The 27,601-nt window shown below is 44.0% G+C and overlaps 2 protein-coding genes across 2 annotated transcripts; both read left to right on the top strand.

Annotated features, from left to right (window-relative positions):
• Positions 1-6,549: 6,549 nt before the first annotated feature.
• LOC121141105 (olfactory receptor 1361-like) lies at positions 6,550-11,206 on the top strand. Its single transcript, XM_040747965.1, has 2 exons — positions 6,550-7,168; positions 10,878-11,206. Exons 1-2 carry the CDS (start codon positions 6,553-6,555, stop codon positions 11,204-11,206), a joined length of 945 nt encoding a protein of 314 aa, XP_040603899.1. The 5' UTR covers positions 6,550-6,552.
• A 2,459-nt stretch (positions 11,207-13,665) lies between these two features.
• Positions 13,666-19,352, top strand: LOC121141082 (olfactory receptor 1361-like). Its single transcript, XM_040747924.1, has 2 exons — positions 13,666-13,687; positions 18,727-19,352. Exons 1-2 carry the CDS (start codon positions 13,666-13,668, stop codon positions 19,350-19,352), a joined length of 648 nt encoding a protein of 215 aa, XP_040603858.1.
• The last annotated feature ends 8,249 nt before the right edge of the window (positions 19,353-27,601 follow it).

The raw sequence follows: 27,601 nt of genomic DNA, 5'->3' as shown, positions 1-27,601 counted from the left end.
CAATTGGGCTGTGTTAGACTCGGTCAAAAATAATTGTTTCCTGCTTGTTAGAGGGTCCTATTCACAGGGTGCATGAATGGATTTACCAAATAATGGGACCTGGTCTTGCTTTGTTTTGTTTCTGGGGTCCTAGAGATGAAACTTAAAGCTTTGCAAATGCTAGGTAAGAGCTCTACCACTGAACTACATTCTGCAGCTATTCATACTAACTTTAAATTTATTTATATGACAGTCAACTTGTTACATTTGTCTGTCCCTCTGTCTATGTTTCATGTTCATATGCTTCATATATGTTTGTGAATGTGTGAACAGAGGGCAGAGGTCAGTCTTGGGTGTCATTTCTCAGGAGCCATACACCTTATTTTTGAGACAGTGTTGCTCATGGGACTTGGGCTCATTAATTAGGCTAGCTTAGCTGGCCCGTGCAATCCTGGCAGCCACTTGTTTTCATGCCGTCAGCTGTGGGATTGCAAATGCACTCAACTGTGTCCTCTTTTGCATTGGTTCTGAGAATTAAACTCAGTCCCTCATGCTCGGAAGGCAAGCACCTTACACACTGAACCATCTCCTGTTTAAAATAAGATGGACTTTTGTGCTGCGTGTGGTGCCATACGCAGAGGCAGGTGGTTCTCTGTGAGTTCAAGGCCAACATGGTCTGTGTAGAGAGTAGCAGGCCAACTAAGGCTTCATAGTGAGACCTTGTCTCAAATACAAATAAGCAAAACAATTGCTTATTTTTGTCTTTATTTAAATACGTGTATGTGTGTGTGTGTGTCTGCGTGTGTCACACACGCATGTCATGGTATGTAAGGTGGAGGTCAGAGGACAACTTGCAGGAATGAGTTATCTGTTTTCAACTGTGTGGGTTCTGGGAATCTAACTTGCAAAGTTCAAAGCTTGTGGCAAGCACCTTTTCCCACTGAGCCATTTCACCTACCCCTAAGACAGGTTCCTGTTTAAGAGTCTGTAGGAGGATATGTGTAACACATGCATTTAGACATCGTGGAAATCTATTATAGTGTAAAATATCCATACTGAACAAGTAGGTCAGAGCTCTGAGGGTGGGGTACCAGATTAAGAAAACATCTGAGGTGTTTCTAATGAGTAATCTCCTTTATGTGTCCTCCACTATGGTCTTCCTTTTGTGAACTATGACGACTAACTTCTGTAGAAGCATTCCAGGAGCTCCAGAGGAGACATGGCTTCAGCCCCCAGAGATGAGGAGAAACAAAACCCTGGGACCCGATTGGCTGTTTAACCTTAGGAGTGTGCATGGCTGAGGTCTTGTGTGTGGCATGTAGTGAAGAAACCAACGTTGAATGTTTCCTCGCTCAGACCCACGGCCAGGTTTCTTCTTAGTCTCCTACGAACCAAGCTCCTCCTCCTCTCCAGGAAGCCTCTTGTGTTCTCTGCTGACTGTTCTTGGAGTTTCCCTGTCCTCTCCATGAGACCTCTGCTGACGAGCTGCCTCGGACTCATGCACCACTCACTCTTGTCCTTAAGCAAAGGCAACAATCAGCTCAGGCAAAAGAAGAGAAACAACGGCAAGCAGAGGAAAGAATGTGGCCTGAGCTTTGGTTTGCTTTCACACGTGGGACAGCACAGAGGACCGTGTACCCTCGGCAATCACTCTGCCTCCAAGCTTCGTCTCCTGCCGCCTTCGCAGCTCCTGCGAATGTTCACTGAAAGCGATTTTAGTGAGTGATGACCCTTACAGAGAGGAAAGAAGACACTATTGTACCAAGTCTCCCGACCCTGTGTCTTCTCACAGCACTCCCCTTCTTTGCACAAACACTGTCGCTCGTGTCTATTTCAATCCCAAAAGATTACAATTTCTGCAAAAAGTGTCTTTCTTTGAGGAGGAGGATGATGTCCATGTGACACATGTCAATGCAGATAATCAATGCATGTAATATACGCCATCTTAAACGTTTGGAGGAGAAACAAAACAAAAGGTATCACTTAAACTTTGCAATACCATCATTTGTATTTGAACTCTCTTCTGCTGTCCTAAAATAATTTTGTACACAGAATACCTTCTGTTATCTTACATTTTCATCTACCATTTTTATTATTAATTTACTTTTAATAAAATATTTTGGGACTAATTTCCTTATTTGCACGAGTGTTTTGCCTGGATGTGTGTATTGTACCGCGTACATGCCTGGTGCCCAGGGAGACCTGGGACTGGGGTTACAGGCTGTGGTGAGCCACCACATGGTCTGGGAGTTGAATCTAGGTCCTCTGCAAGAGCAACAAGTGCTCTAACCACTGAGCAACCTCTTCAGCCCACATCTGACCTTCTGATTATAGTGACAACTGTCACTGTAAGAGCAGCTAAGACTGACTGAAACCCTGGAGTTGTTCAAAGCCAAGGGCCTCGGGTGTGCTCAGCACTCTGCCCACGACTTATGTTCCAGCCCACTTTTATAATTATCCTCTGAAAACGTTGCTTTCCCCTCCATCTCCCTCTCAGTTGGATTTGCTGAATATTCCAGGCTGCCCGTAAACTACCAATTCCCTTCCTTTAGCCACCTGATTACGGGATTGCAGGCATGTGCCATGACATGAGACTTTGGTGTTTGCCTTAAAGAAAGGATGTGTGGTGGTCCACACCTGTAGTCCCAGCACTCAGAAGGCAAACACAGAGGGATCAAGAATTTATGCCAGTCTCAACTACATCAGAAGTTTGGGTCTACTTCTGGTACACGAGAGCCTGTTTGAAAACATTTGCAAAATGTAAACAATGCAGTCCAGGTCTGTAATTTCTCAAAGGCACTGCTGCTGTTAGTTTTTGCAATAAACCAACAATAGGACTGCCCTTCACAGTCCTGTAAAACAATGTCTCCACATCTGCTGTGGCCTCTGGAAAACGGTCGCCCTTCCCTATCCTTGACCCTGTGTTTGGCCACTTGAGTTACCGAGGGGAGATGTGTTGTGGGATGTACCATTCTTCCTATAACACTCTCTAGTAAAGCCTACTCCCTGGAGGCAGACCCTGCCTGCTGAGGCCCAGGAAGAACACAAGTAGGAGAGGCAACAGCTGGTGCCAAGTCCTAGTGGCCCACAGTTGACATGCAGGCCAATGAATAGAAAAGACTGGAAGTAATTGCTTTTTAAAGCCACCGTGCCTGGGCTCCTTTATAAGTCTTACTACAGAAAAATGCCAGAGTTCATCCTATTTTGTTTTGAGACGTGGTCTTTTTATGGAGCTCAAACTGTCACAGAATTCGTCAGTGTGTGTGTATGTGTGTGTGTGTGTGTGTGTGTAAAGAGAGAGAGAGAGAATATACATGTTCAAAAGTTAGTTCCGTTTCCCTGGAGGGCTGTTGAACCCAGACACAGAAGAGCATCAATTTGTTAACCAAGATGTGGGTAATGGAACCAAGTGCTAGGTGCTGTCATTGCTATTCCGAGGCAACTGTCATGAACACCAGTTCATGCTGGCCCTGGCCCCACTGCTCCCAGCCCATGAAGGGCACACTCAGGAATGGTTAGTACATTTGTTTAGCAGACATTCAGTTACCTGTGACTCAAGATTCATTTATTAAAACCCTTTCCATTGAGAATTTGGAGCGGGTTCATTGTATGGTCTCTTACCATGCAAGTGTGAGGACTGAGCCCAGATCCCTAAGCCCCTGTGAAAACCAGGCTGGATGGGGGCTGTCTGAAATCCTAACACTAGGGAGACAGGGACAGGGATCCCTAGGGCAAGATAGTTAGTTAATCTAGGCAGAATTGGTGATAGCTGGTTTCAGCAAGAGACCTTGACTAAAAACATAAGGTGGACAGCAATTGAAGACATCTGATGTGATAGTTTGAAAGAGAACGGCTCCCATAGGCTTGTATATTTGAATGTCTAATTCCTAGTTGGTGAACTGTTTAGGAAAGGATTGAGAGGTGTGGCTGTGTCAGAGTAGGTGTGGCCTTGTTGGGGTGGGCTTTGAGGTTTCAAAAGTCTTCACCAGGTCTAGTCTCTCTCTGTGTCTCTGTGTCTCTGTGTCTGTGTCTGTGTCTCTGTCTGTCTGTCTCTCTCTCTCTGTCTGTCTCTCTCTCTTTCTTTCTCTCTGTCTCTCTGTCTCTCTCTCTCTCTCTCTCCCTCCCTCCCTCTCTCTCCCTCCCTCTCTCTCTGCCTGTTGTCTGCAGATCAAGATGTAAAGCTCAAGCCAGGTGGTGGTGGTGGTGGTAGCGCACGCCTTTAATCCCAGCACTTGGGAGGCAGAGGCAGGCGGATCTCTGTGAATTCGAGGCCAGCTGGGTCTACAAAGCTACACATAGAAACCCTGTCTTGAAGAAAAAAAAAGAATGAAAAAGGTGTAAAGCTCTCATTTTCTGCTCCAGCACTATGCCTTCCCGATATGATCATGGATTAACCCTCTAAAACTGCAAGCAAGGCCACAACTAAATGCTTTCCTTTATAAGAGATGCCTTGGCCACGGTGTCTTCTGGAAGCAATAGAGCAGTAAATAGGACACCTGACATTAACTTTGGACCTCCATACACATGTGCATACTCCATATATACACATATACATGCTAACTCCAATATGCATATACATCCACCCTAACCCCAACACATATACTCCCCTGTACATACACATACAAACATGCACAGCCATGCCAACGCAATACTCCCTATGTACATGCACATACAAATACACATATACACACAGAAACACCCCCACATATGCACATACCCCCACACATACACACATGCACAAACACATAGACACACACGCACAAACATATATATATATACATATAAACACACATACATACAAACATACATATACACACAGAAATACTCCCCACATATGCACACACCAGCACAAACACATACACACACACACACACATTCACAAGCACACATATGCAATCATTCATCCTGGTGGCATCGGGATCGGTGTGTCACATAGAATACCCTTTTGTACAGTTAACTTTACTTGCAAATATTTGTTGCAATGAGTGGTCTGGTTCAAGGCCTCTGGTTTCTGGCACACCATTTAATCACTGGACCCTCACGGAAACTCTGCTCAGATTTCCCGTGGCCACTGGAGTCATGGAGATCCTAAAGGTATCCACAGGACCCGTCCCTTCACGTGCTCCAGCAGGACATAGATGGTGTAGATGTTAGGGTGGGCAGACCTAGGGCCCTGGATGTGGGCCTGGGTGGAAGTTGAGCTGGTCAGTACCGGCCACGGAGGCCGCCCTTCCCCAGGCGTGGGGTGGAGCCAGCTCTGCACATTACCTTCTTTCGTCCCTGTCTGCTTCTCAGGGAAGAACACAGGGAAGCAGAAGAAGGTTGGGGTTGCACATTATGGCCCATCCTCACGGTGATACAAACAGATGGAACCCTACTTCAACCTGCTATGGAGATGAGGGCATGGTAGGAGCTTGGTGTCCCAGCCCTACCACGCTGAGCCTATGTGGGATAGGGGTTCCAGTCCAAGACAGCAGGAAACCATATGAGTTGGAAAAGGTCCCTCAGAAAGCATCTACTATAAAGGCCAAGTTCCTCATAGATATTGCCCTTAGGTTCATGCTCCACTTTATCCAAACCCTGCATGTACGAGGTCCAGCTCAGAATATGCCCTCAACATTCCTGCCTCCACCTGAAGATGATGGGACATCACTGATCACTGCTGAAGGTGACCAGACACAAGAAAGCAAAGGTTACATTGAACACATGGGAGTACAGAAATTTCATCTCCACACCAGTAGGCACAGGCTCAGGTCACAAACGCGATGAGAGTTGATGTCATAAATAATGCCATCAGGGATCTGTGTCTGTCATTGTGAACTCATTTTTGAAGCCTGTGCATTTTGATCCATTGCATGTAAACTTTGGTGATGTTCTCTGTCATCGTTGTCTGGTCCAAAGGGGCCAAAAAATGTAGATGGAAGTTTCTCTTTTTGTCTCTAATGAGGCTCTGAGGGATTCTGGTCCCAGTGGCCAAAGAGACTCCTGTAAATGACTGTTCTGTGATTGTTCTGAACATCTTTCCTGCTCGGAAGACCAAGACTCTACACCTGCTCCTCGCTTGCTTAGGACTTGCCAATGTTTCCAAGACATCGCAGACCCCAAATTAGGTCAAGGTAAACAGCATTGGATAGCATCAGCCTCCCTCCCCAGGTAAGGTTGCAGCAGTGCAGGCACACACATTTGCTTACTCGGGGATGAAGTTACTTTACAACTCCTTCCAGAGGCAAGGAGCGGATGTAGAAACCTGAATCCATTGTTATCCCTTGTGACAAACTGCACTAACCAACCATTTCTCTGATGCTCTGAGATAAGGAGATGTCAGGAAAGCTGAGCAGTATAAACATATACACAGACACTCTTGGAAGCTGTGTGGCCTCAGGGATGCTCAGGCAGGAAACACATCAGGGCTGAGTGTTGGAAAGTAGCTGTGTAGACAGGTTGGGCACATGCTGTGTTAGCAACTCTGTGAACTGATTTGCAAATGTGATCCTGCCTGCCACCCTATCACGTCATGGCCATGCTCATTTAGGTCTTGAATTTACTGTCTCCTATTTATTTGGGCTCAGACTCATGAGAGGCTCCAACCAGTCTAGCGTCTCCGAGTTCCTCCTCCTGGGACTCTCCAGGCAGCCCCAGCAGCAGCAGCTCCTCTTCCTGCTCTTCCTTGTCATGTACCTGGTCACTGTCCTGGGAAACCTGCTCATCATCCTGGCCATCGGCACAGACTCCCACCTGCACAGCCCCATGTACTTCTTCCTTAGCAACCTGTCCTTCGTGGATGTCTGCTTCTCCTCCACCACTGTCCCCAAGATGCTAGTCAACCACATACTTGGGAGTCAGACCATTTCCTTCTCTGGGTGTCTCACACAGATGTATTTTCTCTTTGAACTTACAGACATGGACAATTTCCTGCTGGCTGTGATGGCCTATGACCGGTATGTGGCCATATGCCACCCTTTACACTACACAACAAAGATGACCCATCAGCTCTGTGCCCTCCTTGTGGTCGGATCTTGGGTGGTAGCCAGCCTGAATGCTCTGTTGCACACCCTGCTCATGGCTCAACTCTCATTCTGTGCAGACAACATCATCCCCCACTTCTTCTGTGACGTCACTCCCCTCCTGAAACTCTCCTGTTCTGACACACACCTCAATGAGCTGATGATTCTTACAGAGGGAGCTGTGTGTGGGAACACCAGACCTTGAGCAGAGACCCACTTCCCCTTCTGCCTGGGAGTAGGCAGCTGTAAGACAATGTTTAGTAAAAACATGTTTACTAAAAACGATACAATAAGTTCCTGGCCACTTCCCCTTCTGCCTGGGAGTAGGCAGCTGTAAGGCAATGTTTAGTAAAAACATGTTTACTAAAAATGATACAATAAGTTCCTGGGAAAGGCCTTCCCACAGAAACCGCCCTGACCTCGACCTTGTCCAAAGACTAACCGCACCTTCAAAAACCTACACACATCCACCTCTGGGTCAGAGCAGAACCAGCCAGGGGAGAGGAGAGAGCAGAAGTTTCTCTGGTGGGAGCTTTTCTTAGGAAGTTTTTCGTGAACCTTTTTGGAGCCTGTTTAAAGTTTTCTTTATATCATTGAACGAGTCTCTGTGTTGTCAATACCCGACACCCTCCGCACGTTCTCGGACATAGGCCGCGCAGCAGACGTGACAATTGGAGGTCCCACTGAGATCGTGAAAGCGAGGTAAGTGGACGGGGTCGTCCCTTTTGCCAGCCAGGGACAGATGGAGGAAAATAGGAAAAGAAACAATGGGAAATAGTCCCTGGAAGTTTAAATTACAGTATCACGTAAAAAAGTTGCTTGAAGAACAGGGGACTACAACCATGGCAGGCTTTTTAAAATGGATTGAACGAGGGAGCCCATGGTTCATTACTGGGGAAGGCTTAAATGTCCCAGATTGGGAGGATGTTTGCTATGATATTCAGAGAGCCGGGTGTTGGTGGCATACGCCTGTAATCCCAACACTCGGGAGGCAGAGATAGGAAGGAATGAGGCCATCCTGGTCTATAGAGCAAGTTCCAAGACAGCCTCCAAAAGGATAGAGAGAAACCCAGTATCAAAAAAAAAAAAAGAAATAAAAAAAAAGAAATATAAAAAGGGTAAAATAAGAAATAAAATAAAAAATCTCCAGTCTTTCGCCTGATCCACTGAGGTCAGGAAAGTAAAGAGGGGAACTGAGAGATCTAAAAGGCTGGCCAGTAAGGCTATGCGGATGTGTTAAAAAGGGGTACCAAGCTAGGGGTGCCGGATTAAATCTCCAGGCCTTCGCCTGACAAAGGTCAGGAAAGTAAGGGGACCCTGAGAGATTGCCCTCAGTTGAGGGGGTGGATTGGATTAAATCTCCAGGCCTTCGCCTGACACCAAGGTCAGGAAAGAAAGGGGAACCTGAGAGATCACCCTCAGTTGGAGGATGGATTAAAAGTGGGTAAATTGAAAATTGGTAACGGTTAATAAAGGAGGTACTGGTATTAAGTAAAAGAAAAAAAAGACAAAGGTATATGGAATGGAAATTCTTGTTTACATTTAAGTTCTATTTTGTGAGTCGTCTCTAAAAACTTTTGGCCAAAAGCCTGGCCTCTCCACCTTGCATCTACAGAGTTACAAGGAGTAGGTACGGCTGTACCCCATGACTGTAGCTCAAATGGAGGAATGATAAAAACATATAGGACTTTTTAACCTTTTAATTCAAGGATTGGCTGGAGTTGTTCTTTTACATAGATTTCAATTAAGGAAGCTTCATTGCAACAGACTAATCATGACCTAGGGAAAAAGGATGACTGAAAGATGCATGTATGTTCTGAATGTATGGTGTGGCCACACCGGTATGTATGAAATGTGATTGTGAATGCGTGAGTGTGAACTGCTTATATGATTAAAAGGATACTTAAATCCCTTCAAAAATAGTTAAGAAGCTACCTAGATTGCTTTAAATATAGCCAAAAGGAACATCCAGCCAGTCTGTTAATGTTTTAAAAAAAAAATTTAAGATGCAAATGAGGCCTTGTCAGCTAGTGAGAGCTCTGCAGGTTAGATTGGGAAAGACTGCTCACAGACTTCAAATAATTTTCAAAAGTTATTTGGACACAGTATAGTTTACAATCTTTGAGTGATTTTCAGAAGTTTTTGGGAAATATTTAATGGATATGTCCTTTTTAATGGGCATCTACAAATAATCTAAGTAGTAATCCCAATTTACCTAGATAGTTAACCAAGGAGGGTAGACAAATCCTTCTACTGTTATGGTCCAGCTTCAACAGTTCAAAAAAGAAAAAAATTTTTTAGAAAATAAAAAAGGGGGAATAATGTCCCCAGTCCCCACATGACTCATCAAATAATACACTCCTCATTTAAAAATGTTATAATGTGAATGCCAGTGAGCTTCAGACAGATTCTGGCATGATGGAACTTGAGCAACCATTGCTCAGGTCAAATGGAGACATCCATACACTAGACAGTGGAGAAGACCCTAATTTGGGGTCGAGGGCATGTTTGTGTTTTCTTGCAGGAAAAGAATAAAGCTTCGGCAACTGTCAGACCATTTAGTGAGATGCATGGAGCAGAGAAAAACTGGACCTGAGACCATGGGAGCCTACCTAAGCCAGTTTGAGTGAGATCTCCTAAATCAATGTTCCTGACCATTGATGTCATCGAATCTACAGCCCAAGAAAGAAAGAAAACAGTCGGTTCGAGATTTCCAGTTTCTCAACAGACCTGCTGCATCAACCTTCCGGACCCATGAGTTTTCATCATGAAGCTAACAGAGAAAAAAGGACCCATTTAAAGCATTTGGACATTGGTATGGACTATGATGAGTGGCAAAAGCCTCTTTTCAGTATTTGAACAGGACATGGTCACTTGATGGTTCCTGTTTCTGGAATCACGACTAGGCCAGTGTATTTTTCTGGAGAAATGCAACTTGTTCTAATGCGACAACTATTGTTCATATTTTTCGTAATGCTACATGTGTAACATCAATGATTGTACCTAATGTATCTGTGCAAGTGCACTTTCTAAATGCTTTCCTGAGCAGATCTTAAAACGATTGGAAACATTATCAAATTGTAAATGTAAATCACATGCGGGTTACCCTTGTAACAGACGAAGGCTGGTAGAATGTTATGGCCCAGATCTGGTGATGGGTATGGTAATGGAGAGGCGCTATGTCAATGGGGGTCCTGGAAATGGTGGCAGTGGCGGTAGGCATTCTGGCTTTATGCCGAGCTCAAACGTGCCTTGTTCCAGAGACGAGAGATCCGTAACCAAGTATTGCTTAGCTTAGCCCATGGCAATCCCGATAGCCATGAAGGTTGGTTACAGATGATTTAAGGTTGGGGTATCTCCGATGACGGGCAACCTGTGGGGAAGACCCCTCCCACCTAAAACAGGGGTTCAAGGTCCCCCAAAGACGGGAAAGGGAGGGTGACCCTACTTGACCTAAGCCAGGAGTGCCTCATTTGAAAATAAAAAGGGGTGAATTGTGGGAACACCAGACCTTGAGCAGAGACCCACTTCCCCTTCTGCCTGGGAGTAGGCAGCTGTAAGGCAATGTTTAGTAAAAACATGTTTACTAAAAATGATACAATAAGTTCCTGGGAAAGGCCTTCCCACAGAAACCGCCCTGACCTCGACCTTGTCCAAAGACTAACCGCACCTTCAAAAACCTACACACATCCACCTCTGGGTCAGAGCAGAACCAGCCAGGGGAGAGGAGAGAGCAGAAGTTTCTCTGGTGGGAGCTTTTCTTAGGAAGTTTTTCGTGAACCTTTTTGGAGCCTGTTTAAAGTTTTCTTTATATCATTGAACGAGTCTCTGTGTTGTCAATACCCGACACCCTCCGCACGTTCTCGGACATAGGCCGCGCAGCAGACGTGACAGCTGTGATCATGGTCACCCCATTTGTCTGCATCCTGATCTCCTACATCCACATCACCTCTGCCATCCTGAGAGTGTCATCCCCAGGGGGAAGGTGGAAAGCCTTCTCCACCTGCAGCTCCCACCTGGCTGTGGTTGGCCTCTTCTATGGCACCATCATCGCTGTGTATTTCAGCCCCTCCTCTGCACATTCATCTGAGAAAGACACGGCAGCCACTGTGCTGTACACAGTGGTGACCCCCATGCTGAACCCTTTCATCTACAGCCTGAGGAACAGGGACCTGAAAGGGGCTCTATGCAAAGTGGTCCATAGGAAGATGCTCTTTTTCTGATTAATGCACACTGAGGCTATGTATCACTCCCTTAAAAGTAAGTCATTTCCAACTTACAGATGTGGTATAATCTTTTTTCTAAGAGTGTTTCCTGAAATAGAATAAACACATCTGGTAGGAGCTTATCCACAAGTCTTGACTTAGTTCAAACCTGCTCCTCTCAGCATGTGAAGCCAATTACTCTATTCTAAATATGCTTATCAAACAATCAAGCTTCCTTTCTCACTGGGGCTACAGCTTAGTGGTAATGGGCAGCATGTTACTCTAACTGGGGAGCCTTGAAAATACAATTATCAGTGCTGGGACCAACTCCACCAGTTAGATCCCAATGGTCGAGTGGGACCTGGGTTTCTTGTATATTCTCTGGGTTGATTGACAATAAAACTGAATGTGCTTTTCAACTGGACCTCATGAAGTGTGGGTCAGAAACCCTCACAGAAATTTGAAGTCCTGTATGGGTAGGGCAGTGTGCTGCCCCTGACAATTCTCTGTGGGCTAACACCTCACGTTCTTGCTGAGATGCCTGGTCCTGGGCTTCATGTTGAACCCCGAGTACACCGGATGTGTTTTAGTCTCTTGTCATAAATTAGCCATCTCTACCTTATGGAGCACAGCCAGCATAAGACATGCCTTTCAGTTTGAGGTCAGCGTTCCACAGGAGTGATCCACGTGTCTGAGATGGCTGCCTTCCTCTGCTTGGGCACTCAAACCTCCCCCAAAGTCGCCTGCTCTTTGGAGTCTTTTTGTTTGTTTTGTTTTTGGGGTTTTCGAGACAAGGTTTCTTTGTGTAGCCCTGGCTATCCTAGAACTGGCTCTGTAGACCAGACTGGATGCAAACTCACAGAGATCCGCCTTCCTCTGCCTCCCAAGTCCAAGGGCTGGGATTAAAGGTGTTTGTCACCACCACCCAGCTTCTTGGGAGTCTTTTTGGAGTCTTTTAGGTTAATCTAGCCTCCCCTTTCTTTCCTAATCCCCAAGAAAGTCGCCGGAGTCACTGTGCACGGGAGACCATGTAGTCTGCTCTAGTCCCTCCCAAGCTTCTGCTGTACCCTCTTCAGAGGTGAGGCGTGTGGGACTCATGTGCCAACACTGTGCACCTTGGGCAAAGCTGGGATCCTGGCACAATGGTATATGGAGACCTAGTTCTGGTGAACAAGTGAACAAATGAATGTCCTCTTTTAATTTGTGTTGAGTGGGCAAGAGTCTTTGAATATTTTGAACAAAATTACTACTGCTTCCAAAATAATGACATCATGTTCTATAATAGAAAACAATGCTGGGTATTGGGGAAAGTTGTGCTTTTACTCCATTTTTAGAAAATAAAAACTATTTTGGGGGCATTGAGGAGAAGACTAGTCAATAAAGTTCCTGACATACAAGCTTGAGGACCTGAGTTTCGCTCCCCAGCACCCATGGAAAAGCGAGTCATAGTATGGCTCATATCTGTGACCAAAGTGCTGTGGGAGAGAGTCAGAGACAGGTGGAGGAGCATCTTCAAAACTAAGGTAGAGCGTGATTGAGGAGACACAGGAAGTTGATCTTTGCTTGGTGCCCACATGCACATGGGTTCGCTGGTATACACACACACACACACACCATACATTCAGCAAAAAGAAAATGAAATATTGTTCATTATGATTATTAAAATCTATAATGACACATCAGAAAATAAATAATATAGAGTTACTTTGTATTTTTGGTTGTGAGCCTAGCCTTTAACAGCTGAGCTATCCCTCCAGCCCTAGAGTTACTTTGTATTCTCTAATGGCTATATAAAAACCCTGCATGTTGGAGCAGATATAGAGAAATTAGTACAGTGGAGTATGTTAAAGATAATGAGAAGACGAAACAGTGGGGCATGATGAAAACACTGTGCTTAGTCTTTGAAACAAGTAGAAGGATTGAGTGATCCAACCATTAACTTAAAGGTTTAATCACAAAATGTCTGAAAGCACAGTCTCAAAGGGATAGTCATATACTTGAGTTCTTAGCATCACTAGTAATAATAGCAGTAATAATAATTTATTTTCAATGTCTTGGTTGGGTTTCAGAGATGGCTCTGTGGATAAAGCATTTGCCACATAGGCTGAGATCCTGGGTTCAGATCCTGGTAAACAATATAACGCTGTATGCAGTAGCATGAGTCTGCAACCACAGTGCTCCTGCCGTGAGGGGGGAGGTCCTGGGACAGCTAGTCTGGAGTACACAGTGCCAAACAATAAGAGACTTTGTCTAAAACTAGATAGAAATCAATGGTCCACACCTGGGGTTATGCTTTGACCTCTACATGAGTGCCATGGTACCAACACACACACACACACACACACACACACACACACACACACACACACACCATACACAATATCCATTAATGTATAAACAGATAAAACAAAATGTGGGTATGTGTACACAATGTAATATTATTCAGCCTTGAAGAGAAAATTCTGATATGCTACAAAATGAATGACCCTGAAGACTGTGGTAAGGAAAATAAGCAGATATCATATAATTCCCATTATGGGAGGCTCTTACAGTAGACAAATTCATGATAGGAAACAGATTGGTAACTGCTAAGGACTGAGAATTACTGCTTGTAGGGATGACAAAGTGCATACTCAACTCTGTGTAGCCCTGGCTGTCCTGGAACTCACTCTGTAGACCAGGCTGTGTGGCACCCATGCCACAAGCAAGTCCAAGTTATCAGGAAAAGAAAGACAAGACGTCCAGCTGTTTGTACTAATAGAGAATGCATATGCTGCCTTTATTGCAGAGAGAGAGAGAGAGAGAGAGAGAGAGAGAGAGAGAGAGAGAGAGAGAGAGTTTCTATTGCAAGTGCTAAGAGGTCTCTCTCGTAGGAGAGAGCAGTCTTACATACAGGCTTACAGCACAGTGGAAGAACCCCAGGTGGAAGAGAGCGTGTTTTCCTCCTGCTAGATGTTGATGTCAGAGGGGGCAAGGTCGAGGCAGTAAGCCAGGACTAGAAAACAGGATGCACTTGGACTGGAAAACAGGTTTCACTTGTAGGCTGACCACTAACTCACAGAGACCCCGTGGGGCTGGGGCCCAACAAGGTTGGACTCAAACTCATGGAGATCCACCTGCCTCTGCCTTTTGAATGCTGGGATTAAAGGCATGTGCCACCACTGTCCTGCTGTCATTGTGGTATTTTTGTGTGTGTATGACACAGGGTCTCAGGTATCCCAAGATGACTCCACCTTGATCTTACATCTCTGATCCCATCACTTTCACTGCTGAAAGGCTGGACTTACAAGTGTGAGCCCTCTTGCCTGGTGTATGTGGTGCTAGGGGTTGGAGCCTGAGCCTTGTGCAACAAAGCAAGAGCTTGCCACCCGAACCCCATTTCCAGCCTGGTCGCCACAGTCTTGCATCCCGATTTTTCTACTTTTTGTTTTCTGTATCATCAAACATCTTAGTCATATGGTGTTTATTATTGTCCAGTATTTCATGATATGCGTTACAATTTCTTTGACTAATTCCCAATCTTGATCAAATCCTGTTCCCCCTACAAGCATGAGTCACACTGCAATAAAACATCAGGCTTACAAGACTGTGCACACATCAACACTGCCATAGACAGTTGGTGTGAGCCACCTCAGCATCAGGGGTAGGAACTGAGTCGTAGTCCTCAAACCCGTTATCTCCAAGTCACACCAACTTTGCTGCTGTGGGTCTTATGCCAGCCTGTTGGCAGAAGGTCCCTATACTCATTTGCCAACGAAGCCATGTTTGAATTTTGTGAAAGTCACATATTCACTTGTGAGTTATAGATGTGGCGTGGTTTACCTGACTTTGATACCTTTTGATAACAATATGCTTTCCTGCCCTTCCCATGGGCTGAGTTCCTATGGGCCCACTCTTACCTATTCTTTCTCATCGTCTGAGTTGTGTGACTTGGGAAGCTGTTTGTCGATGGTGTCAGGAACTTCTCTATGATGTCTTTCCTGACACGGTGTCTTTTGTTAAAGGGGAAAAACTGGCACCTAGAGCCTCTTTTGGAATGGAGGCTCTGCCTCGAGGAGACGGTACCACAACCTCTGCCCCCTTTTCTGAAGAACCACAGGCTGGGAATCCCGCCATGTACTGAGGCTCTGTGCCGCAGCTGGTGAGCACCAAGCCTGGGGAGCCAACATGTCCCACCAGCACTCCCCACTCCACCTGCTCTGCATCCTTTGGGCTCTGCCCTGCCAGCTTCCCTTTCCAGTTAGGATGGGTTACCAGCACTTTGAGATTCCAGTCTCCCACTTCTAGGAATTGGGACAGACAAATCAAATGTGGTTTCCAATCTGGATAGCCTCTAAAAACTGAGATTAACTGGGGCCTGAAACATGTTTGTGTGTGCATGTATGGGTGCTCCGAGCCCTTTGCTGGGGACCCACAGCATATAAGTAGGTGTGGGGTGCCCGAGCCCTTTGCATAATAAGGGCTCTTCTCTCTCTAGGCTGAAGACCTTTGCTGTATGATTTGGATATGGTCCGCCAAATGTTCCCATAAGGATGTTTGTCCCTAACATAGCAGAACTGAGAACTGTAGGACCTTTAAGGGACAGGGACCTGGTTGCTGGTGATTCTATCAGGGGTATTGCATTTGCAAAGGATTGGAGGACTAGGTTAGTCCTTGTGAGAGAGATATGTTTTCAAAAAAGACTTATGTGTGTCTGTGTGTATGTCATGTGTGTGTGTGTGGGTGCCTGTGGAAGCTAGAGAAGGGTGTCAGGTCCCTGGGGTCTGGAGTTGCAAATGGCTATTGTAGCAGGTCCCCAGACCTTAGTACAAGTGACTCTATGATGGAAGTACCATTCAGGCCATAAAACTCAGCATGTAGACATTTAACACCTGCCAAAGTGAAAACAAAGACTTAATTTATCAACGTTTACTTCATCAATGTTCTAGAAAAATCTCTAAGTGTACTAGCCTTGCTTTTTGGTTTCTGTAGGTCTGCTCCTGGCTAACTTTTCTTGTAACTAAAGTATGTCAACCCAGGACAGTTGTGTGTGCATGTGCGTGTACGTGTGTGTGCATGTACATGTGCATGTGCATGTGCATGTTTAAAAGCCCACCTTGAGATAGGCTTAGTGCTACACTAGGATTCTGAATACCCAGTGTAGTTACCTGGCAGCGAATAAAGACTTTCTATTGGTTTAAAGCCATGTCTGAGCAGTCTTCTCTGGTGATACCCCACAACACTATGAACCATTCAATATGGGTGCTGGGAACCAAGAGGGTCCTCCAGGGGAGCAATAAGCACTTTTAAGCTATGAGCCATGTCTCCAGTCCTTGGCTTTGTTCTCTGATAGAATCTCAGGTAGCCCAGGTGACTTTGAACTCCTGACTCTCCTGTCTCTGTCTCGGCAGCACTGAGATCCCAGGCATATGCCACCACAAGTTGGCTCAGAGAATGATTCGTTATAAAAGAGTGAGCCTGGCTCATTCATGTTTCTTGCTTCCTCTCTGGCCCTGTGAACTCTCCTGCATGTGCTGCTTGTCAGGTAAGCTGTGAGAGGACTAATCTACAACATAACTGAAATTTCATGAGAAGCCTTGGTCCAGAACCATCCAGCTAAATCATAACCAGAGCCCTGACCTGCAGGATCTATGTGAGGTAAATGTCAACTGTCTGAAGTACTAAGTAGAAGAGAATAATTGATTACTGAACAGCAGATAGTTAATGCAAGAGGTAAGGACGAGTCATAGGGTTTGCTGTGTACCAGAAGCTGCTGGCAAAATGGAATAGTGAAACAGCCCCCCCTCCCTCTCTTCCTTCTCCCCCTCTCTGTGTGTATGTGTGCACACGTGGTGCACGTATGCTATCCATGCATATGCGTGGGGAGTCCAGAGGTCATCTTTGAATGTCTTCCTCAGTTGCTTTCTATTTTCTTTTAACAGGATTTTCCTGTGTAGCTCTGTCTCACCTGGAACTCCCCATGTTTACCAGACCAGGCTGACCTTGAACTCACAGAGTTCCACCTACTTTGACTCCCAAGTGTTAGGATTAAAGGTGTGTGCCAATGCCTACTATTTTGAAACAAGGTCTCTCACTGAACCTGGGACTTACTGACTAGTGTAGCCTGCCTAGGCAATGAGTTCCAGGCTTCTTCCTGCCACTGCTGCTGTCTTTTACATAGGTGCTGGGGACATGAACTCAGTTCCTCATTCTTGTGTGACATGCACTTCCCTGACTGAACCATATCCTTTTAATGGTGCAGTCTTGGTGCCATTAAAGGCTATCTTGTGTTTTTACAGTGATGTTTTGTGTGATAAGATTCATACCAGTTGGTGATACATGCTGAACTTTCTTCTGCCAGAGGCTTACTTGGGCAAGGAAACGAGAGTGTAGGTGGGCAGCTCTTCTAGACTTTTGTCTCCTATCCCAGGCAAGCCAGACTCTACTGAGGCTTTTTATCACCTAATTTAAGCTTTATTTGTTAATAAATTACACCCCAAAAAAGGGATTCTATGATTCTAGTGTGTTGTACTATTTTCAAAAAAACTTACTTTTATTTCTATACACATACACACACACACCACCGTATGCTTACACATGCCCTCAGAGGCCAGAAGAAGGTGTTAAGTCCTCCGGAGCAGAGGTTACAGGCCCCTGTGAGCTGCCCAACATAAGTGCTAGCAGCATAAACTCAACCACTGCACTGTTTCTCCCTTTCCAGCTTTGTCTCATCGAGACTCTCACCCATCCCCCAAAGTGTGCTCTCTCCCTCTCTCACAGTGAGATGAAAAGCACAGGTGTGGTCATGGTTGAGTTTGCCAAGTCATTGACACAGACACATGGCCTGATGGAATCGAATTGAAGACCCTGACACCTATGAATACCTGACTTTTAACAAAAAAGCCAAAACTGTATAATGGGGAAAAAGACAGCATCTTCAGCAAATGGTGCTGGCAGAACTGGATGTCAACATGTAGAAAATTGCAAATAGATCCATCTATTGCCATGCACAGAACTGAAGTCCAAGTGGATCAAAGACCTCAACGTAAATCCAGGTAGGTACACTGAGGCCAACAGAAGAGAAGTGGGAGGGTCCCCCACCCAGCCCCCACATAGATCTCACATAGAGTCTTATTATTGCTTATGAATGCTGGTCTTAGCTTGGCTTGTTGCTAGTCAGCTCTTCTTAATTTAAACTAAACTGTCTACATTTTCCCTCAGGGCTTTTTATCTTTCTTAATCCTGTATATCTTTCTTTCCTACTCCATATCTGTCTGGGTGTCTGGGTATCTGGTCCTCCTTGTCCTCCTCCTCCTCGTCCTCTCCCTCCTCCTCCTTGTTCTATCTTGCTCCTCTTCTTTCTCGGTTTTCCTCCTATTTATACTCTCTGCCTGCCAGCCCCACCTGTCCTTGCTCCCGCCTAGCTATTGGCTGTTCAAGTCTTTACTAAGACCATCAGGTGTTTTAGACAGGCACAGTAACACAGCTTCACAGAGTTAAACAAATGCAGCATAAACAAAATAACATGCCTTAAAATAATATACTATCACATCACACAGATTATGTTCTCTTTGAACTTGCAGACATGGACAATTTCCTGCTGGCTGTGATGGCCTATGACCGGCATGTGGCCATATGCCACCCTTTACACTACACAACAAAGATGACCCGTCAGCTCTGTGCCCTCCTTGTGGTCGGGTCCTGGGTGGTAGCCAGCCTGAATGCTCTGTTGCACACCCTGCTCATGGCTCAACTCTCATTCTGTGCAGACAACATCATCCCCCACTTCTTCTGTGACATCATTCCCCTCCTGAGAGTCTCCTGCTCTGACACACACCTCAATGAGCTGATGATTCTTACAGAGGGAGCTGTGATCATGCTCACCCCATTTGTTTGCATCCTGGTGTCTTATGTCCTTATTGCTTGTGCCGTCCTGAGAGTCTCATCCCCAGGGGGAAGGTGGAAAGCCTTCTCCACCTGCAGCTCCCACCTGGCTGTGGTCTGCCTCTTCTATGGCACCATCATATCCCTGTATTTCAACCCCTCCTCCTCTCACTCAGCTGGGAGTGACATGGCAGCCGCCATGATGTACACAGTGGTGACCCCCATGCTGAACCCTTTCCTCTACAGCCTGAGGAACAGGGACCTGAAAGGGGCTTTAAGGAAAGTGCTTACCATGAAGTGATTCTGTGTTTAATGTGAAGAAGCTAATGAAACCACAATGGGAACCCATACTCAAGAGTTCATTTTGGCTTTTTAGGTTTTTCGTTTGTTTTGTTATACTAAAGAAAAGCATGAGAGTTCACAAAGCCTGTTACATCAAATTCAGACAGGACCTAGTCCTGAGCAAGGGAATGCCAGTTCATACACCCAGGATAAGTAGTATGTAAATGAAAAAAGAATGAAATAAAAGAGTAAGAATGAAGAGACTTCCATGTCATCTGAAAAGCTGCAGTTCACTTATTCTTTTTGTCCTTGAGGATCATATCATGTTAACATAATCCAAATCTACATATTTTCACCATGTTTGTGGACATTGGTTTTATTTACAGAATTTTGCATCCATGTAATACTCCTACAAATGTTAGATTTTTAATAAAAAATTTGGAGAAGTATGAAGAAAACGAAAAGTAGTCATTTGCTCCTGCCAGGGAAGCAGGTGGGCTGACTGCAGATCATTTTCTCTGCTTCTGTTCCTCCAGATCCAACCCCCCTGTCTCATCCCGAGTCCTCAGTATTAGCCCCCAATATCCAGAAACACATTTTACACAAAATCCCCAGTGGCCACACATATCAATTCCACATAAAATTTCCCATGAGGCACCACACTCTCCTGAAACCCAGAAAGGAAACAGAAACCAAAGAACAAAACATCTACCCATCAAAACAAAACAAAACAAAACAAAACAAAAGAAGACATCAGCAGCAAGACCAACAACCATCTTGATCTCAGATGTCTACATGCCAGCACAAACACTATCAAAACAGCCAGGAAATTATGAGTCCACCAGAGCCCAGAAACCCTGCCACAGCAGGCCCTGAGTATTTCAACATAGGTGAAACACAAGAAAAGAACCTTAAAACAGCCTTTATGAGGATGATAGAGGCCCCTAAAAAGGGACTGGATAAATCCCTTAAATAAATCCAGGAAAACACAAATAGTGGAAAGAACTGAGTAAAACTGTTCAAGATCTGAAAATATAAACAGAACCAATTAAAAACCCAAACTGAGGGAATTGTGTAAATGAAAATTCTAGGAATTGGAGCAGGGACTACAGAGGCAAGCTTCACCAACAGAATACAAGAGATTAAAAGGGTGGTTCTCAGGGGGGTGGAAACACAATTAGTAAATGGATACAACACTCAAAGAAAACGTTAAATCTAAAAAGGTAACACAAAACATCTGGGAAAGAACCCAGGTCAGATATCCAGAAAATCTTTTCAACAAAACCATAGAAAGAAAAGTTTCCTAAAGTTAAAGAAGGAGATACCTGTAAAGGTACAAGAAGCGTACAGAACACCAAATAGATTGGAGCAGAAAAAGTTTCCTTTGCATATATTAAATCAAAATACTAAGCATACAGAGCAGAGAAAGAATATTCCAAGCTGCAAGGGAAAAAGAGCAGGGGGCGAATAGGGCAGACCCTCCAGAATCACAGCTGACCTCTTTTCCCACGGCACAGAGGCTGCTCTTTCCTCTACCGCTGTTTCAGCCAACAATTGCAACTCCGCAGCTACCCACCCGCTTCTCTGGGGGTGCCCGGCCCTTCAGGCCATGGCCTTGTGGGAATTCTGTTCCTGAAGGCACCAGTTGTGTTGATGCTTCCAAACACTGCTTTTAAACTAAATCTCTGTTGTTCTGTTTACAAATAAGATAATAAAATACTAGCAAATCGGATTCAAGAACACATCAGAAAAATCATCCACCATGATCAAGTAGGCTTCATCCCAGGCATGCAGGGTTGGTTCAACATTAGAAAATCTATCAATGTAATCCACCAAAGAAACAAACTGCAAAGGAAAAACCACATGATCATCTCATAGGATGCAGAAAAAGCCTTTGACAAAATCCAGCAACCCTTCATGATAAAGGTCCTAGACAGATCAGGGATAACAGGAACATACCTGAACATAATAAAAGCTATATACAGCAAACCAACAGCTAAAATCAAACTAAATGGAGAGAAACTCAACACAATTCCTCTAAAATCAGGAACAAGACAAGGTTGTCCACTCTCTCCATATCTCTTCAATATTGTACTTGAAGTTCTAGCTAGAGCAATAAGACAACAAAAGGAGATCAAGGGGATACAAATAGGAAAAGAAGAAGTCAAGCTTTCACTATTTGCAGATGATATGATAGTTTACATAAATGACCCAAAGAACTCTACCCAGGGAACTCTTACAGCTCTTCAGCAAAGTGGCAGGATGCACAGTTAACTAAAAAAAATCAGTAGCCCTATTATAAACAGATGATAAAGTGGCTGAGAAAGAAATCAGAGAAACATCACCCTTTACAATAGCCATAAACAGCATCAAATATCTGGGGATAATGTTAACCAAAGAAGTGAAAGACCTGTATAGCAAGAACTTTGAGTCTCTAAAGAAAGAAATCAAAGAGGATACCAGAAAATGGAAAGATCTCCCATGCTCTTGGATTGGTAGGATCAACATAATAAAAATGGCAATCTTGCCAAAAGCAATCTACAGATTCAATGCAATCCCTATCAAAATTCCAGCACAATTCTTCACAGACCTTGAAAGAACAATAATCAACTTTATATGGAAAAACAGAAGACCCAGGATAGCCAAAACAACCCTATACAATAAAGGAACCTGAGGAGGCATCACCATACCTGACTTCAAGCTCTATTACAGAGCTATAGTCCTGAAAACAGCTTGGTATTGGCACAAAAATAGACAGGTAGACCAATGGAATCGAATTGAAAACCTTGATTTTAACCCACACACCTATGAACACTTGATTTTTGACAAAGAAGCTAAAATTATACAATGGAAAAAAGAAAGCATCTTCAACTAATGGTGCTGGCATAACTGGATGTTGGCACGCAGAAGACTCCAGATAGATCCATGTCTATCGCCATGCACAAAACTTAAGTCCAAATGGATCAAAGACCTCAACATAAATCCAAGCACACTGAAACTCTTAGAAGAGAACATGGGAGATACTCTTCAACGGATTGGTACAGGAGATCACTTCCTGAACATAACTCCAGTAGCACAGACACTGAGATCGACAATTAACAAATGGGACCTCCTGAAACTAACAAACTTCTCTAAGGCAAAAGACACAGTCAGTAAGACAAAAAGGGATCCCACAGATTGGGAAAAGATATTCACTAGCCCCATATCTGACAGAGGGTTAATCTCCAAAGTTTATAAAGAACTTAAGAAGCAAGTCTCCAAAACACCAAAGGATCCAATTAAAAAGTGGGGTACAAAACTAAGTAGAGAATTCTTAATAGTGGAGTCTAAAGTGGCTGAGAGACACTTGGGAAAGTGCTCAACATCCTTAGCCATCAGGGAGATGCAAATCAAGACAACTCTGAGATACCATCTTACTCCTGTCAGAATGGCTAAAATCAAAAACACTGAAGACAATTTATGCTGGAGAGGATGTGGGGGGGGAACACTCCTCCACTGCTGGTGGGAGTGCTAACTCGTACAGCCACTTTGGAAATCAGTATGAAGATTCCTCAGGAAAATGGCAATAAACCTACCACAAGACCCAGCAATTCTACTCTTAAGCATATATCCAAAAGATGCAAATTCATACAACAAAGACATCTGTTCCACTACGTTCATAGCAGCATTATTTGTAATAGCCAGGACCTGGAAGCAACCTAGATGCCCCTCAACTGAAGAGTGGATAGAGAAAATGTGGTACATTTACACAATGGAGTACTACTCAGCAGAAAAAAAAACAATGGAATCTTGAAATTCGCAAGTAAATGGATGGCACTAGAAGAAACCATCCTGAGTGAGGTAACCCAGTCACAAAAAGACAAACATGGTATGGATTTTAGACATGGATCAGGAGAGCACCAGTCTGCAATTCCACTGACAGAGAGTCTGGGAAATAGGAAAGAATCTAAGAGAGATATGCATGGTACCCCAGAGAAGAGGAATGAGAACCTTCATCTAGTGACTGATGGAAGCAGAGGCAAACACCCACAGCTAAACACTGAAATGAAGCCATGGAACCCAGTGACAGAGAGAGAGATGAGCGATGAGCAAATGTGCAAAGAATGGGCTGGCAAAACCAGCAGAGACAGCTGATCTGAACAAGGGGGAGCTCCTGGACCCCAGACCAACAGCTGGGAGGCCAGCATGGGATTTATCCAGAACCCCTGAGTGTGAGAGTCAGTGAGGAGGTCTGGGCAACCTATGGGGCCCTGGGCAGTAGATCAGTATTTATCCCTGGCATACAAATGGAACTCGTGTGTCCATAACACAAAGAGGGATGCTCTCTCAGCCTGGACCCTTCCCTGAGCGAAATGACAGACTCTGGATATCTTCTATGTGAAAGGAAGTGGGGATAGGGTGGGAGGCTGGGAGTGTGGGGGGTGTGGGAGGGAGAGGGAACTGGGATTGACATGGGAAGCAAGCTATTTAAAATTAAAGTAATAATAATAATATATATAATAAAAAAAGAAGCCCAAGATACCAGCCAACAATTTAATAATTAATATAGTGCCTGTGTGTTTATTTCAGACCCCAGGACAGTGGGCCAACTGGGACAAAGAACCTTTCGATACATATGATTACTTTCTGTCAACTAGTTTCTAACTCAGTCTCCTGACCCAAGGTTGATTTTCTTTAATTAATGCAAATGCTAACTCAGGGCTCACAGTGTGATTGAATACCCTACAACACCTGAATTTTAAGTGGAGATTCTAAAAATCAGAAGGGCCTGGAGAGTTGTCTTACAAATTCTAAGAGCTCATGGATGTCAGTCCAGACTACTACACCCAGCAAAACTTTCAATCACCATAGGTAAAGAAAACAAGACATTTCATGATAAGGCCAAATTCAAGCACTATTTATCTAGCCCTATAGAAGGTGCTAGAAGGGAAACTCCAACCAAGGAAATTAATTACAACTATGAAAACACATGCAATAAACAATCTCAGACCAGCAAAAACAAAAGAAGGGAAACACACACACATACACACACACACACACACACACACACACACACACACACCACTACCACCACCACCACCAGACAACAAAATAGATGTGGAAACAGAATCCATCCTGTTGCATCCAAGAAACATATTTCAACATCAAGGACAGACATTACCTCAGAGTAAAGGATAAGAAAAAGATATTAAGCTAATGTACTTAGGAAGCAGGCTGATGTAGACAATTTAATATATAATATCCAACAAAATAAACTTGAAACCAAAAATAATCAGAAGAGACAGGGAAGGACACTACATACTCATGAAAGGAAAAATCCACCAAGATGACATTTTAATTCCTAACATCTATGCCCCAAACACAAAGTCATATCCAAGTTTATAAAGGGAACACCACTGCGATGGCTATTCTTGGTTGTCAACTTGATTATATCTGGAATGAACTACAATCAGGAAATGGAGGGCACAGTTGTGATCCAGATCTTGAGTCAGAAAGACTATATGTGTTTCCTCTGGGTCCTGAGGATGGATGACACCCGCCTTTAATCCAGACCTTGAGGCAGGAAGGCATACCGTTAATTTGGGCCACAGCTTCTTCTGGAAGACTATATAATGACAATGGGAGAAGGAAGGGTTCCTTTGTTCTTTGTCTGCTTGCCATCAACTTTACCAAACATCAGATTCTTTCCAGTTTCTAGCATATACAGAAGACCAGCTGAGACACCCAGGCTTGTGGGATTGAGTAGCTGCTAAATTCTTGGACTTTCCATTCACAGCTATGCATTCTTGGATTCAACCTGTAAGTCATCTCAGTAAATTCATGTACGTGGAGAGAGAGAAAGAGGGAGAGGATTCATTCCATAAGTTCTCTGATTCTAGAGAAGCATGACTAATACAACTATTATTGCTTAAATCACATATTGACCCTCACATGCTGATAGTGGAAGACATCAATACCCCACTCTCACCAATAGATCCAGACAAAACTAAACAGAGAACTGCTAGAGCTAACAGACATTGAAAACCAAGTGGATCTAATAGATATTTTCAGAACATTTCACCCAAGCACGAGAGAATACACCTTCTTCTCTGTGCTTCATGGAACTATCTCCAAAATTGACAACACATGTGAGCACAAAAGCAAGTCTCAAAAGATGCAAGAAAATTCAAATAACTCCCTGAACCCTATCAGACCACCATGGATTAAAGCTCTATATCAATAACAACAGAAAGCCTACAAACTCATGGAAACTGAAAATCTCTCTACTGAATGAAAAATGAGTCAAGACAAAAACTAAGAAAGAAATTACAGACTTTCTAGAATTGAATGAAAATGAATTCACAACATACCCAAACTCATGGGATACATGAGGCAAGTTCATATCACTAAACACCTACATAAAAACAAAGAAAGCCAATGACAACAAACCTAGAGAAATCTTATATTAGCAACTTATCACCACACCTGAAAGCTCTAGTTTTGTGATCCTTTAATATAGTTCCTCATGTTGTGGTGACTTCCAACCATAAAATTATTTTTGTTGCTACTTCATGGCTACAATTTTGCTACTGTTATGAGTTTTCATGTAAATATCTAATATGTAGGACATCTGATATGCAACCCATGTAGGTCCAGTTCATGCTGCTTCTGTGAGTTCATATGAGCTTTGCTTAGTTGATTCAGGGGGCCTTGTTCTCTTGGTGTCCTCATCCTCTCTGACTCTTACACTTTTTGCCTTCTCTTCCTCCAGGTTCATTGAACTCTGAGGGGAGGGATTTGATGGAGACACCCCCTTTAGAGTTGTGTATGTTCCAAGGTCTGTCACTGCACAATGTCTGGCAGCATTTGTTCCCCTCTGCTGCAGGAGGAAGCTTCTCTTATGATGTCTGAATCCTTATTCACTGATCTATGAGTATAGCAGAATATCATTAGGAATCGTTTTATCACTACTCTTTTTTTTAAAGACTAGGAATATTTGGTTTTACCCTAGGTCTCTGGACTATCTAGTTTCTAGTTCTTGGTCATGCAAGCAGTGTTAGGCATAGGCTCCATCTAGTGGAGGGGCCTTAAGTCAAATTAGACATTGGTTGGTTACTTCCACAAGCTTTGTGCCACCATACCCTAGCATATTTTGCAGGCAGGAAAGCATTATGGTCAAAAGTTTTGTACCTGGGTTGGTGTTTATGTTTTTCTTTTTGTAGTTTTCTGAGTGCCTTCCCATACCAAAGACACTGGAATGTAGGGGTGAAGGTTCTATGTAGGCACCAGCTCAACCTCTCCATGTTCAATGAGTTGTTTAAGTGTTGTCTTCAGCAATAGGGCCTTATTGTCAGTTTGTGGAGAGCAACCTACTGTCTTGGCAACAGCCTGGATTGTTTGGGATTTCCATTTGACCCCTTTGGCCAACAAGTCAGTTGTAACCCAGTCCCCATCCCTCGGATGGAGCTCCTATCTGCAACATTTTTCTTTCCTCCTCATTAAGCCCTCTCTTTGTTGCTGCAAATGGCCTCAGTCTAGCTCAATGACCAAAGACAGCACACTTGATTTTTCAAATTCTCCCAAATCCTAACCACCTCTGCCACTGCACAAACAAAAGATCCCAAATCTGGTACATCTGAACTTCATCGGCTCTACACTCCTAAAAGTCTCTTGTTGCTGAATATTCTTTTATACTGTGTGAAGATGTGTCACTGTGATTGGTTTAATAAGAGCTGAATGGCCATTAGCTAGTCAGGAAGAGGGCAGGCAGGACTTCTGGGGACAGAGAGCTCTGGGAGGAAGAAAGGAGGAGTCTCCAGCCAGGTGTTGAGGAAGCAGGATGGGCAGTACAGAGTAAAGGAAACCCAGCCATGTAAAAGAACATCGATTAAAAGATATAGGTTAATTTAAATTATAAGAGCTAACGGGACAAGTCTAAACTAAGGCCAATCTTTCATAATTAATAATAAGTCTCCATGTCATTTTTTTGTGAGATGGCAGCTTAAAGAAAATTTCATCTACAGTCTCTTATTTTTAAGCTTCTTCTACTTCTCACTCTTCAACACCTTTATCTTTATGATTTCTCTGTACTCTGTTCTTAAGAAATCCTTTAAAACTATTGTGTAAACATTTGTCTCAGTATTCATAAATTGTTTTTGCTCTTTTTTATTTATTTTTTGCATTCTAATCCAGTTCCCCCTCTCTCCTCTTCTCCCACTCCCTCCACTCTCCCCTTCCTCCTATTTGCTCCATGGAGAGGGTAAGTCCTCCCCTAGGAAGTCTACTAAG

This window comes from Mesocricetus auratus, unplaced genomic scaffold (genome assembly GCF_017639785.1).
Source record: "Mesocricetus auratus isolate SY011 unplaced genomic scaffold, BCM_Maur_2.0 Super-Scaffold_100007, whole genome shotgun sequence".
Taxonomy (NCBI): domain Eukaryota; kingdom Metazoa; phylum Chordata; class Mammalia; order Rodentia; family Cricetidae; genus Mesocricetus; species Mesocricetus auratus.
The sequence above is the reverse complement of the archived record's forward strand: the minus strand, read 5'-3'. Positions and strand labels throughout refer to the sequence as shown.